This window comes from Hyperolius riggenbachi, chromosome 4 (assembly GCF_040937935.1).
Source record: "Hyperolius riggenbachi isolate aHypRig1 chromosome 4, aHypRig1.pri, whole genome shotgun sequence".
Taxonomy (NCBI): Eukaryota; Metazoa; Chordata; class Amphibia; order Anura; family Hyperoliidae; genus Hyperolius; species Hyperolius riggenbachi.
In genome coordinates this window covers 188,318,590-188,333,299 of record NC_090649.1, presented here as the reverse complement: position 1 = coordinate 188,333,299, position 14,710 = coordinate 188,318,590, and the positions used below count along the sequence as shown (strand labels likewise).

Sequence of the window (14,710 nt, the reverse complement as noted above, 5' to 3'; positions counted from 1 at the left end):
TTGTAAGATCTGACAAGATTAGCTGCATGCTTGTTTCTGGTGTGATTCACACTACTGCAGCCAAATAGATCAGCAGGGCTGCCAGGCAACTGGTATAGCTTAAAAGGAAATCAATATGGCAGCCTCCATATACCTCTCACTACAGTTCTCCTTTAAGCAACCTAATGGTTCTATTGCATTGAGCATAAATGTTAAATTTTAGGCAAGCTTCACTTACTTCTGTAGTGGTACAGCGCTTAGGGTGACGTGCCCACCACACAGTGAGATCTGGGTTCGATTCCCAGCTATGGTATGATCTGGTGTTTGACATTTTTGTAAGATCTGACAAGATTAGCTGCATGCTTGTTTCTGGTGTGATTCACACTACTGCAGCCAAATAGATCAGCAGGGCTGCCAGGCAACTGGTATAGCTTAAAAGGAAATCAATATGGCAGCCTCCATATACCTCTCACTACAGTTCTCCTTTAAGCAACTTAATGGTTCTATTGCATTGAGCATAAATGTTAAATTTTAGGCAAGCTTCACTTACTTCTGTAGTGGTACAGTGCTTAGGGTGACGTGCCCACCACACAGTGAGATTTGGGTTTGATTCCCAGCTATGGTATGATGTATACTCATGTATGTATCCCCAGCTATGGTATGATGTATACTCATGTATGTATTCCCAGCTATGGTATGATGTATACTGGTTTTTAAAATAGTATAATTCCCTGGCAGAAGAGACCCTCCTCCGGGAGGAGGGAATAGGTAGAAGGGGAGGAGGGAGGATAAAATCTCCCTAGCAGAGTGTGTAGCAGCTGTCCCATAACTAATTAGTGTAGGTAGGCAAATGGTATAAAGGACCTTGCTTGGAGGAGGGAGGGTGGGTCCTCCAGCAGTGATGTGTATTTCACTCAATTAGGTGTTGCTCCAGGTATTAGAGCTTTTGAAACATGTTTTCTATCATTTTTCCAGCTGATAGAATGTTTTAAAACTTTGAAAGTTCGCCTCCCCATTGAAGTCTATTGCGGTTCGCGAACTTTTTCGCGAACCGAACCTTTTGCGAAAGTTCGCGAACAGGGTTCGCGAACCTAAAATCGGAGGTTCGGCCCAACTATGGGCTTGATTCACTAAACCGTGATAACTCAAATATCGCACCTTATCAAAGATATCACACCTTATCAAAGTTAACACGCCTTATCAGAGTAGCATAACGAGCGCTACCAAATTTTGCTTGCTAATTGGCAATGACACTCGTCCTGCCCTGAGCCCCTGCAGGTTTGTAGCGCTCGCTATGCTACTCTGATAAGGCGTGTTAACTTTGATAAGGTGTGATATTTGAGTTATCACGGTTCAGTGAATCAAGCCCTATATGTATTGCTGAAATGTGCACAGCGTATAGTGTGAATGAGGCTTTACTGTCCTCTAAACACTCCACCCAGAACTGTATGCCGCAACATCTCTCATATATTTGTGATCTGAATCTCAATTCTGTGATCCGCTCTCTGTACATTAAGCCTGATCTAGGCACTGATAGGGAGGGAGTGGATCAGCCAGGTTGATATGCATATCAAAGATATGTAAATAGTACTGAAAAAAAAGATGGCAGGAGGCAGAGGGTAGGGGAAACTCTCAGTATGGCCTGGTGCACACCAGAGGAGTTTTTCTGAGCGTTTTGAGTTTTTAAATCTGCTGCTAATGTTATCCTATGTGTCTGTGCACACTGGAGCAATGAGGTTTTGTAAAAAAACCCATAGCATTACATTGGGAAGAGCTTTTGAAACCTCTAAAAGCTCTTCCCAATGTAATGCTATGGTTTTTTTTTACAAAACCTCATTGCTCCAGTGTGCACAGGCACATAGGATAACATTAGCAGCAGATTTAAAAACTCAAAACGCTCAGAAAAACTCCTCTGGTGTGCACCAGGCCTATCTGCAGCACTGGTATATGTTGTGTAGAATTTTAGTGAGGGCCAGTGCACACCAAAAATTGCTAGCGTAATCGCAAATGCTAAGCATTTTTCTAAGCGATTTTTCTAAGCGATTTCAGGCATGTGCCTAGCGATTTTTGGAGCGTTTAGGTGTAGAGATTTTTTATTTTTTGCATGGTTTGAGCTGGAACTGAACAGCTTTTGCAAAAAAACAAAACAAAAAAAACGCTTGGAAAATCGCTGTTATAGTGTTTTTTTAGAGCGATTTTCCACTTTTCCTATACTTAACATTGAAGCTGAATCACCTCAGAAATGCTGCAGGACCCGCGTGTGCGTTTGGGAAAAAAATCACATCGCTCTGGTGTGATCCTTCTCATACAAATACATTATCCAAGCGCTTTTCAAAGGGCTAGCCTTTTTAAAAGCGCTCAGAAGCGCTCTTGGTGTGCTTCAGCCCTAAGAAAGAGAAATGATATTCAATACTTTCCATGGAATATAATGGGACTATGTGAATAAAACATTATAATAATATTAAAAAGCTATGATGGCAACCAGGGAGACACTTCCAACTCTTCAATGAGCTTTATCAGTAATGACATTACTGAGCATATTAAATTAAAACAAGTTAGTACATACCGTTGAACCTAGATCAATTCTTTATTTGCCCCATTAGCTGCATATTCTTTGTAGCCTTGTCTTGGTGTCTCAATGTGTTCAGTGTATTGATGTATGCTTTGTATCAAGAACACAGAAGATTCAAAGTACAGGCTAAGGGTAAATATTGACCGAGCAATTACCAGATTTCTTTTGCAGATTAGGTTCTTGTGATAGTCTACTCTAGCATATTGCAAAGCCTAGAAATAACATTATGTTCTTAGAGGGAGGTGATGCTGTTAACAAGCATTCTAGTCAAGAAATTCCTCACTGGAATAGACACTACTCACTAAGGCCTGGTGCACACCAAAAAACACTAGCAGATCCGCAAAATGCTAGCAGATTTTGAAACGCTTTTTCTTCTTTTTCTGTAGCGTTTCAGCTAGCATTTTGCGGTTTTGTGAAGCGTTTTTGGTGTAGTAGATTTCATGTATTGTTACAGTAAAGCTGTTACTGAACAGCTACTGTAACAAAAAATGCCTGGCAAACTGCTCTGAAGTGCCGTTTTTCAGAGCGGTTTGCGTTTTTCCTATACTTAACTTTGAGGCAGAAACGCATCCGCAATCCAAAATCTGCAGCAGCCCAGGAGTATGCGTTTCTGCAAAACGCCTCCCGCTCTGGTGTGCACCAGCCCATTGAAATACATTACCCTAGCGGATCTGCACCCGCAAGCGGATCGCAAACTGCAGCAGAACCGCTCTGGCGTGCACTAGGCCTAAGTGCACATGGAGTGAACTGCTTAGTCTGCCTCGTCTGTACATTTTTTCTGAGTCTGCATCATCTGTATTCATTGTGTGATAATTAATGTAAAGAAACTAAACACTCGCCTAAAGGATTATTAGGAACACCTGTTCAATTTCTCATTAATGCAATTATCTAATCAACCAATCACATGGTAGTTGCTTTAATACATTTAGGGGTGTGGTCCTGGTCAAGACAATCTCCTGAACTCCAAACTGAATGTCAGAATGGGAAAGAAAGGTGATTTAAGCAATTTTGAGCGTGGCATGGTTGTTGGTGCCAGATGGGCCGCTCTGAGTATTTCACAATCTGCTCAGTTACTGGGATTTTCACGCACAACCATTTCTAGGGTTTACAAAGAAAGGTGTGAAAAGGGAAAAACATCCAGTATGCGGCAGTCCTGTGGGCGAAAATGCCTTGTTGATGCTAGAGGTCAGAGGAGAATGGGCCAACTGATTCAAGCTGATGGAAGAGCAACGTTGACTGAAATAACCACTCTTTACAACCGAGGTATGCAGCAAAGCATTTGTGAATCCACAACACGCATAACCTTGAGGTGGATGGGCTACAACAGCAGAAGACCTCACCAGGTACCACTCATCTCCACTACAAATAGGAAAAAGAGGCTGCAATGTGCACGAGCTCACCAAAATTGGACAGTTGAAGACTGGAAAAATGTTGCCTGGTCTGATGAGTCTTCATAGAGTCAGAATTTGGCGTAAACAGAATGAGAACATAGATCCATCATGCCTTGTTACCACTGTGCAGGCTGGTGGTGGTGGTGTAATGGTGTGGGGAATGTTTTCTTGGCACACCTTAGGCCCCTTAGTGCCAATTGGGCATAGTTTAAATGCCACAGGCTACATGAGCATTGTTTCTGACCATGTCCATCCCTTCATGACCACCATGCACCCATCCTCTGATGGCTACTTCCAGCAGGATAATGCACCATGTCACATAGCTCGAATCATTTCAAATTGGTTTCTTGAACAGGACCATGAGTTCACTGTACTAAAATGGCCCCCACAGTCACCAGATCTCAACCCAATAGAGCATCTTTGGGATGTGATGGAATGGGAGCTTCGTGCCCTGGATGTGCATCCCACAAATCTCCATCAACTGCAAGATGCTATTCTATCAATATGGGCCAACATTTCTAAAGAATGCTTTCAGCACCTTGTTGAATCAATGCCACGTAGAATTAAGGCAGTTCTGAACGGTATTAGTATGGTGTTCCTAATAATCCTTTAGGTGAGTGTATTTACAGTGTGAAAATATTTTTCTCATTACACTGATGATGGCGAATAACATCATTATTTCCCTGGAGTTTCCACATGTCAGTACACTCTTGGGCAAAACCCCGCCCCTTTTGCCCTGACAGGATGTCCCAAAGAAATAAGAGAGCTACCCTTTGCCCCATACCGTCATTCTTTTTTTTTAATCCTCGCCTCCTGCAGGACGTTAGTGGATTATCCTACCTCCGTTATGCGCAATGCGGGTACCGGCAAGTTGGTGCTCTCTTGCCGGAGTCTGTGTCTTTGGTAGCTAAAGGCTCCAATGAGGCACAGAGCCCCCTCTCGTTTTCTCTCCGGGCCTACTGTTATTATGTTCCTGCGTCCGCGCTACATACCAACAGGTATGGCGGATTCCCCGGCAGCTGTGTCTTTGTCCTAGTGTGGAGCGTCATTGGAGTGGCTCGGTTGGACTCTCCGGGATCGTTTGCCGGAAGTGACGTTAGGCGCGCGCGGCGCTCTGATGGACTTATGCGTGGCTGGGCGGAAGTAGATGGTGGCCATCTTTGTTGTGGGCGCAGTGGTTGACAGGATGTAGGGCGGAGTTTCGCCCTATTAAGACCGCATCTGACGGGTACGCTCAGTCTGTGGATGGACACCGTGCAGTGAGCAGTGTATTGGAGGTGCGGCGCAGAGGGTCTCAAGAGTGGTAACTATGGAACTCCGTATTACTAGGTTTATTTCTCTTTCAGGTTATGTCCAATGCTAATGTTTTAGTGCTTGTTCTGCCTGGGTAGATGCTTTTGAGTTAGGGAATGGTACACATTTGTTTGCACTGACATTAGTGTTGATAGATTATGTATTTTTAAGTGGGGGATATTTTCACATATCTGGTACATAGTATAGTTTACAGTTTTTTTTTTTTGATCAATTGTTAGAGGAAAGGATCATTGCATGACTCCTTCTTTCGTCTTATATTTCAGCTGCATTATGGGAAAGCATAGAGGAGAGTCTTCATCAAAGTATTCAAATAGGTAAGATTACTAATTGATGAGAGCTATAAGAGCACAGAAGATCAGTTCATAAATACTAATACAGTATTTTCTTTGTCATCTCCTTAGGCGGAGGAGTGACGAAGAAAAATCACATACTAAGTTTAATCAGCAGATGAAGTCATCTTCGTCATCAAGACCTTCCTCACATAAGCATGGGGAGTCGTCAAAATCTATACAGATGTTCACATCATCCCAGACTAAAGAGCCTCAGGTGGAGACAAGGCCTGCTCTTAGTGTACAGGGCACAGGAAGAAAATCTTCTAGTGAAGAATCAGACAAATTGGAACAGGATACTTCTAGTACGAAAGCAGCAGGGAGTGGTCGTATGGCAAATCAATGTTGGATTTGTGGAAGATCATCTTTACCGAACAAAAAAGTGTGTGAGGCCTGCCACTTTGACATAGCCAGGGAAGACAGGGAAGTGTCTTCCCTAATTAAACAAGTAGTTAAGGACACAGTATCAGAATTGACCACGAAAAGAAGATCCCCTGCTCCAAGTGCTTCTTATCTTTCTTCACAAGAGTCCGCAGAAAGTTCGGATGGTTTTGAAGAGGATGAGATGGACTTTGATTTTTCGTTGATACCAGCTTTTATTTCTAAAATTAGAGAGACATTGTCCTGGAATCAGGACGTGGAAGCGACTGAGGTAAAGAGGAAAAGATATTATAAAAATCTGTCTAAAGCTAAGTTGTCATTTCCGCTTATGGAGGAAATTAAGGAAATGGTTTGTGAAGAATGGAAGAGGACAGTAAAGAAGCCATACTTGAAAAATCGGTTTCAGAAGTTATACCCGTTAGCCTCAGAGGATGAGGACATGTTTCAGGCAACCCCTATAGTTGATGCGTCCCTCATGAAGGTGGTGAGAAGCGTCACCCTTCCATTGAAAGATGCGGTGTCTTTTCGAGATGTAATGGAAAGGCAGATGGATCAAGACCTGAAAAGAGCCTATTTATCTTCAGGGGAGTCAGCCAAAGTAGCAGTCACCCTCACTTCGGTGGCTAAAGCGTCAAGAATATGGATTGAAGACATTCAAAGCAGAATAAGAAGAGGTCTGCATCTGGAGGAGGTCCTTTCTTCATTAGATGACCTAAAATTGACTTCTGATTTTGTAGGTACAGCAAGTGTAGATATTATAGTTTTGATCCAGCAATCTTGTCTTCCATAGAGTTTGGAAAAAACATAGTATCTTCTGTAATTAACTCTGCAGTTTAAAGAGTGATTATATTTCTTTTTGTTCATGTGTTTGAGAAGTAAAGATATTTGTTCAGCATATCCCTCCCTGTGTATGTGTCTAGTTATTGCCCAAGAGTGTACTGACATGTGGAAACTCCAGGGAATACGGAAAATTGTATACTTACCTACCGGTAAGTTTCCTTTCCTGGTGTTTCCCCATGTCAGTATACGGGCCCGCCCTATGCTGTCGGCTCGGATATGTTATGAAGAATGACGGTATGGGGCAAAGGGTAGCTCTCTTATTTCTTTGGGACGTCCTGTCAGGGCAAAAGGGGCGGGGTTTTGCCCAAGAGTGTACTGACATGGGGAAACGCCAGGAAAGGAAAATTACCGGTAGGCAAGTATACAATTTTCTGTATTCTGTGAGAATGACTGTGAAATGTGGAAGTGCCCTCTAGCAGACACATTTGTTGATACATTACCTCAGGTCTCCACCAGCCCTTCATTAAAGTGGACCTGAACTTAGAACTCCTCTCTGCTCTAAAAAATACACAACAGCATAACAACCTTTAAACAAAAATCATTTCTTTATTACAGCTGATACAAATCCTAAAATAAATCTGCACTGTTTTTATTCCTGATTCATTGAAGCAGACATATTGTTAACATCCTGTGCTTTCAAATGAGCTTAATTGCCATCTCTGCCATGGCAGTCATGTGACACAGGGGAGAGATCAAATTACAACTTGTGATTAGACACAAATGAGGCTAAATTCTCTAAATACATACAGGGTGCATTTCTCTATGTTTTTCAACCGTCCCTGTGCAAGAGTTCAGGTCCACTTTAAAGTGATGTGGTAATTAAATCACTTCATTGTCCTTAAAGGGAACCAGAAGTGAGAGGATATGGAGGCTGCCATATTTGTTACTTTTTGAAAATACCAGTTGCCTGGCGGTCCTGCCAGTCTTCCTGGCATCAATAGTATCTGAATCACACGCATGTGGCCAATCTAGTCAGAACATCTGATCTGCATATGCTTGTTCAGGTTCTCTGGCTAAAAGCATTAGAAGCAGAGGATCATCAGGACTGCCAGGCAACCTGCTTTATTGGAAAGGAAATAATATATCATCCTCCATATCCTTTTTACTTCAGATGTGCTTTAATTCACATGGCAGCTTTTTGTTTTGATAAATAGGACCCAGAAGCAAGAGCTGCATCACTAGGGTACCCACGGTATACCCAAAATGCAGGTTGGGTTTGGTTAAAGTAATACTGTAGGGGGGTCGGGGGAAAAGGAGTTGAACTTACCCAGGGCTTCTAATGGTCCCCCGCAGACATCCTGTGCCCGCGCAGCCACTCACCGATGCTCCGGCCCCGCCTCCGGTTCACTTCTGGAATTTCAGACTTTAAAGTCAGAAAACCCCTGCGCCTGCGTTGCCGTGTCCTCGTTCCCGCTGATGTCACCAGGAGTGTATAGCACAAGCCCAGTATGGTCTGTGCCTGCACAGTACGCTCCTGGTGACATCAGGGAAAGCGAGGACACGGCAACACAGGCGCAGGGGTTTTCTGACTTTAAAGTCAGAAATTACAGAAGTGAACCGGAGGCGGGGCCGGAGCATCGGTGAGCGACTGCGCGGGCACAGGATGCCTGCGGGGGACCATTAGAAGCCCCGGGTAAGTTCAACTCATTTTCCCCCGACCCCTACAGTATCCCTTTAAGCTGTATTGTTTGCAATCGGCTTGTGGGTTGGGTGTGGGTAGAAAGTATTGCAGGTCTGCTTGGAAGCAGGTAATGAGGCTGTACAGATGTGTCACTAGCCTGCAGTTCGGCTGCCTTTGCTCTGCTGTTTAAAACTTGTGCAGAACAAAGATTTTTAATAGATATTAATCACAGATATAACTCATATTCAGTGCCCTGTCACATGACACTTTATGGAGATCTCTTTTAAACGTTTACCATAACCCAACGGTACGGAGTTAAAGGAAAGTCTTGCACTGACTGATGTCTTCTGGTCTACAGGCTTGCTCAGGGTCTGTGATTCAGTACTGAATGCAAATTGTATGTAAATTAGTAGAGTTAGTACTATGGCCTCAATTCACGGTGCATTATCAAACGTTTATCAAACACTTTATCAAACGTTTGATAAAGTGTTGTTTGATAAACGTTTGATAATGCTCCGTGAATTGAGGCCTATGCATTGAAATACTAGTTAACATACATGCAGTGGAACCCCGAGTTTCAGTGCTCCTGAGTCCTGGGTGGCTCCTAGTAGTATGTAGTCATTTCCCTGTTGGGAATACTGTTGGATTATGGCCGCAATTTAGTAACATTTACTTCTGTACTGAAGTTCTATAAAGTGACACAGAATAAACTCCTACAGTTTATGTATATACCATGTAGAACAACTTTAACCTTTTTTTGTTTTCCTTAAGATAAAGATTCTAATGAACAATTTTTTTCTAGCCACAACTCGAAGAGTACCAGAAGTCCCATGTGCCCCTCCAAAGTCACTCTCTGAAGCTGACCTGGCCAGGAAAAGGAACAATAAGAAGACAAAGGGGGGAATAAAGGTAAAGTGATACTTAGTTTCTGTACAGTGCGGCTGATACATTTTAAAATACTAATACCCAGCGGGAGCTCAAGGATTTCATATGGGCCTTTTGGTCTTCTTCTGCTTTAGATTGTCTTCAAGGTCAACCAAGTGTTTATACTGTGTGCATTTTTATAAAGATAGCTAAACTGCATTGCATCAATACTCAGTGTTTAGAAAGATTACCAGCAAACCATGCAATGTCACAGGACTGATTGGTTTGAGAAACGGATCTACTGTAAATGCACTCAATATGCCTGAACCAATTACTAGTTCACCGGAAGGTTTCCACCTTAGTAGGAAGCTAAATTTTCACCGTCCTGGACAGGGCTGGTTCTAGCTACAATGGGGCTCCTGGCAAAATTAATCTGGGGGCTCCCTGATATCCCTCCATAAGCAGCATTAGGAGTCCCTTTGTTCCTGACCAATCCTCCCCAGGGCCCCCACAGAGCCAGCTGCCACCCCTAAAACTTTATTGTAGTCTCCTGGGCCTCAGCAGAGTTCTCGGCAGCGGAGCAAACTCACCTATCCTGCATAACACTGGACCTCTGCACATCATGTTATTCAGATTTGTCTCTCCTTTCAGATTGAAGTAATGCATGAAGCAAGTCAAGGTGGATCTAGCAGACCACTAGTAATGAGTGAAAGCGAGGAGAATCTTTGCACAAGAAAAAGGTAAGGTGACAATATCTAAGCAGCTGCAACTTTATTTTATGGGAAGATGATATGTTAATGTTTTTCGTATACGGACAGTGAAAGCATTAATAGTCTGTAGAGGACTAGAATGGCATAGGGTCATGCCTGCCTGAACCCTCAAGGTTACACCAGCTGCAAAGAAAAGATGTTAACGTTCACTCAAGCCTAGTTAGACAGGACCTTTGTTTTATGGGCTGCAGAATAAAAAAAAAAAAAAAAAAAAAAAAAGGAAGCTGAGATAAAACAGCTTTTAATCACAACAGCTACCATCTGCCTCTGCACCTGTTCTTTTATATTTATGTAATACGTAAATGATTTGGTCATAAAACCAAGATGTCCTTGATTTCATTTGAGTCACTGTAATCTTTTTTCATTCATTTTTTTAACCTCGAGGCAGGGATCACACTTGTGTCTGCAGGAAACCGCAGACGATCCCCCGCAAGCATTTTGCTGCATGATATGTGTTTTGTGTGCGTTTTACCACATGCATTATTGCACATGCACTAGCAGTAGCTAGTGATTCCAATGAGGAATCGTGTGAGTTGAGCGGAAAATTAGTGCAAACTTTATCTTTTCTTCAACGCTATGCAGATTGCAGCAGCCCCATAGAAAAATATTATATGCATCTTCGTATTGTGGCAACACACTGCAAACTGTACAAGTGTGATCCCTGCCTATATGTTATCCTAACACGTTGGCCTGCTACACAGATTTTTTTTTCATGAGTTCTCACATCATCAATACAAAAACTTCACAGCAGCCCACAAGTACTGTAAGAAAATACTCAAAATAAAATGAGAAAAAGGATCTGAAACATAAGAAAATCAGAAACATCTTGTGAGTTCTTCTCTTTCTTACATTATTATTTTGTAAATTAGGTGAGAAAATAATAAGGGAAAATAACAAGGGAAAAAAATATATTTTCTACTCAGCACTGTACAATAAGATGACAAGAGGTGTATATTACACATGAAACAAACAATTCAGCTTACGCTGTAAAGGTGTCCATACATCAGTCGATGCATAGGCAGATCGACCATGAGACATTGGGCAGCATGGTGGCATAGTGGTTAGTGCTCTTGCCTTGCAGCGCTGGGTCCCCGGTTCGAATCCCAGCCAGGGCACTATCTGCAAGGAGTTTGTATGTTCTCCCCGTGTCTGCGTGGCTTTCCTCCGGGCTCTCCAGTTTCCTCCCACACCCAAAAACATACAGATAAGTTAATTGGCTCCCCTCTAAAAAAAAAAAAATGGCCCTAGACTACAATACATACATGATATATACATAGACATATGACAATGGTAGGGACTAGATCAGCCTTTCTCAACCATGGAGGAACCCTGCAAATAACTTTTGGATCTCAAGGAACCCCTGCTAACATTTTTTTGGTCTCGAGGAACCCCTGCATTTATTTTGCAGGAGTCTTGGTCTTTAAAAGTATGTGTGGCTGTTTATTTTACTACTCCCGTTACATTGCCACTCATTATACCATCTCCTGATGCCCTAATTTAGTTACTTCTTGTTACAGTACTACCTATTATAGTGTGCTCTATTATACTTCCCTCACGATGGGGGAAAATGCCAAGGAACCTCTGCAGAGTCCTCAAGGAACCCTGGGGTTCCAGGGAACCCTGGTTGAGAAAGCCTGGATTAGATTGGGAGCTCCTTTGAGGGACAGTTAGTGACAAGACAATATATATACTGTACAGCGCTGCGTAAGATGTTGGCGCTATATGCCACGCGGTACAGGTGCCCATGGTGAAGGAGGCCAGGTATCAGGCCAGCAGAGGTGAGTCTTTTAAACACTGCACATTGGTACAGGGGAGAAACTTTACACTTGGGGGGATACTGGCCAGGGGTCTGTCGGGTATGTCGGTTTGTGCTACGCATCTGATCAAACACTTGTGACAGATTTTCCAGCAGGCCCAATCCTTTCAACTGATTTCAGTACAAAATTAATCAAGACATCAATCAAGCGTACAAGTTGCAGCATCGATTTTCCTTCAATTTGATTGTTGATTGCAAAATCGGCTGACGTATGGCCACCTTAAAAGATGGTATAGTCCAGGAAACAATGGCAAAGGAAGATACCATCAGCTGGAGGTGATAGGAATTAGTTGTTGGACTGTAAATGATTAGAGTAGAGAGGAAGATAGGTTGGCAATACTATAGAGGTTGGCTGTTAAAACGAGCAAGTCTTCAAGATCAAGGGAGATAACACCAGACAATGGACTATATGCAACTAATAAGCAATGGGCAAGAGTGCAAGTTTTACATTGGGTCCCCTAAAGATCTCAATACATAACAATTGACAAGAAGCTCCAAAGCTCTCTACACAATGCAATTGATATGAAGCACCAAACCCTGCCAAGCACAGCCACAGTGTCAGGGCTGGTGAACACCAGAGCAGTTCTGAAGCCTTTTTTAAAACGCTTGCAGGGGAAACCCGCTTAGCTAATGAAAGTGAATGGGATGGTGCACACCAGAGCGGGTTGTTTTTCCACAAATGCAAACTCAGTTTTTAGATTTCTGAGGCGTTTCTGCCTCAATGTTAAAGTATAGGAAAGTGGAAAACTGCTCTGAAAAACACTAGATCAGAGCAGTTTTCCATGTGCTTTTGTTACAGAAGCTGTTCAGTATCAACTTTACTGTAACAATATTTGTTATCTGCTACACAAAACCGCTCCAAAAAACGCTGCATCGCTCTGAAATCTGCTTCAAAAGTCTCTAGCGTTTTGCAGATCTGCTAGAGGTTTTTGGTGTGCACTAGACATCAGAAAGATGTAAGGAGGGGAGGGGAGCAGTTTTTACCCGATCACTATCTAAAGACTATATACAGGTCACCATTACCAGCATAGCGCCAACGAAGAGCTAATATCACTGTTGAAGCAGGGCCCTTGATGGGCCCCTGGTAATGAGGCCCTTGTGCAGTCGAATCCCCTATTACTATGACACGGGAATGGATACTGACCATTTTCTGAAAGCCTCTGTTTCTTTTTAGCATTTAGTTGGGCTTTATATAACCAGCAGATAGACACCTGGGATAGTGATTACTAGTTCAGCACTGCTCTGCATGTCTTACCTTCTACCACTGTCAGTTTCCATAGAATATGTGGTCTTATACCTTATACTCTCTCAGATGGCCATCTGACTTGTAAGGATTGCAGCTTTTTTTCGTGCCTCCACCAAACCTTGCTCCTCATGCATTGGGGTGTATGCATTAAAAGTGTCACCAAATGTTATGCAAGACACACACAGCATGTATTAAGTTTACCAGGCTTTACGGCAGGGGTCCCCAAACTTTTTCCGTCAAGGGCTGGGTCAACATACTTCAAACTAATGGGGGGCCGGAGTATACATGATATGATGTAGAAAACATTACATTGAACCTAGGTAGTGTAAACTATTACCTGTTTACATATGCAGCCCTTTTGTCTCCCATTTAACCAAAGCAGATATTAAACATCAAATACAGCATATGAAGATAGTAAAAAACCTATTTTCGCCAGACAGTGAAACATACTCGGGGATAAACCTGTCGTCCAATTGGACAACAGTGTCACCTGATGCAGAATTGGATTGGAAGCCAACGAATGACTGCTCGCTGGCTTCCCTATGGATTGATGGTACCAGCACTGCTATTCTATCTGCGAGACACCAATATTTAAAGATGCATTCAACCGCATCTAGAAGTAATACATTTTGTGAGTGGGGGGGTCGGCGAAAAAGCCTCAGGGTGCCACATTCGGCCCGCAGGCCTTAGTTTGAGGACCACTGCTTTACGGAGACTACATAATGCACGGTACACAAGAAATGTAACTCACATTATACAAGCTACTCCTACATTTATCGGCATTTAGTTCTTACACCACCCTTAACACTAGTTGTTGCACACATGCCACCTAGGATTAATGGAAAAGAGGTGAGATTGGCAGAAGATTGGCATTGGTTGCAGCTACAACACTTCAGACGGTTAGCTGGGTAGGAAATACATCCCACATACCTTACATTCTGCTGACATATCAAGTGAGACAAAGTGGTGATCTTTCAATATCAGGTTCATTTGTTTACCACATCTAGTAGTGTCCACCATCGCAGCTAGCATCTTGCAGCCATATGACACACAAAAAAAAAAGTTAAGATGTGATGTAAGTACCATAATTATAGTCAAACTATTCCATACATCTTAATTAAGGAATCTAAATTCATTGTATTCTTAGTTTCCGTTGGCATTTCACCTACACAAAGGGATGTCTGAGGGATCCTGAACCTTCTTACAAAGGAACCACAACAAAACCAGAGCCATTATTATTTTTTCTTTTGTTAAATTGAGAGTATTTGCTATCTTGTGTAGGGATGGTTAGAAATGCAGATTTCCGATTCCGACAGAATTACGCATTCCGACAATTGTCTTTAAGTAAGGTAATATTTTTTTAAAATTGTGGAATCAACCATAATTTTGCGAATGTACACTTATGTGTAAAAATGTGGTATACTTCCAAATTCTCTGATTGGTCCAATCTGACTTGTGATTGTCCTAAAATTTCCCCGGTCTTCCAATCTCTGTGGTACAATACTGAGTCTTTGATTGGCCCAATTCTTCAGAGTCTTGTGATTGGATTAAAATTTCGGAATCTCGGTAATGCAGTATTACACAGAA

At 42.5% G+C, this 14,710-nt stretch overlaps 1 protein-coding gene and 1 long non-coding RNA gene across 6 annotated transcripts in view; one reads left to right on the top strand and one right to left on the bottom strand.

Moving 5' to 3' along the window:
* Positions 1 to 14,146, bottom strand: part of LOC137571647 (uncharacterized) — a 63,078-nt gene extending 48,932 nt beyond the window's left edge. The window contains exon 1 of the long non-coding RNA XR_011031398.1: positions 14,054 to 14,146. This is a non-coding gene — a long non-coding RNA (uncharacterized lncRNA). The remainder of the gene's footprint in view (positions 1 to 14,053) is intronic.
* The window catches only part of MCF2L2 (MCF.2 cell line derived transforming sequence-like 2), a 448,572-nt gene that overhangs the window by 146,708 nt on the left and 287,154 nt on the right, over positions 1 to 14,710 (top strand). For all 5 annotated transcript variants that reach the window (XM_068281097.1, XM_068281096.1, XM_068281100.1 and 2 more), the window contains exons 14-15: positions 9,230 to 9,336; positions 9,943 to 10,031. In XM_068281097.1, coding sequence (XP_068137198.1) covers positions 9,230 to 9,336; positions 9,943 to 10,031 — 196 coding nt within the window. The remainder of the gene's footprint in view (positions 1 to 9,229; positions 9,337 to 9,942; positions 10,032 to 14,710) is intronic.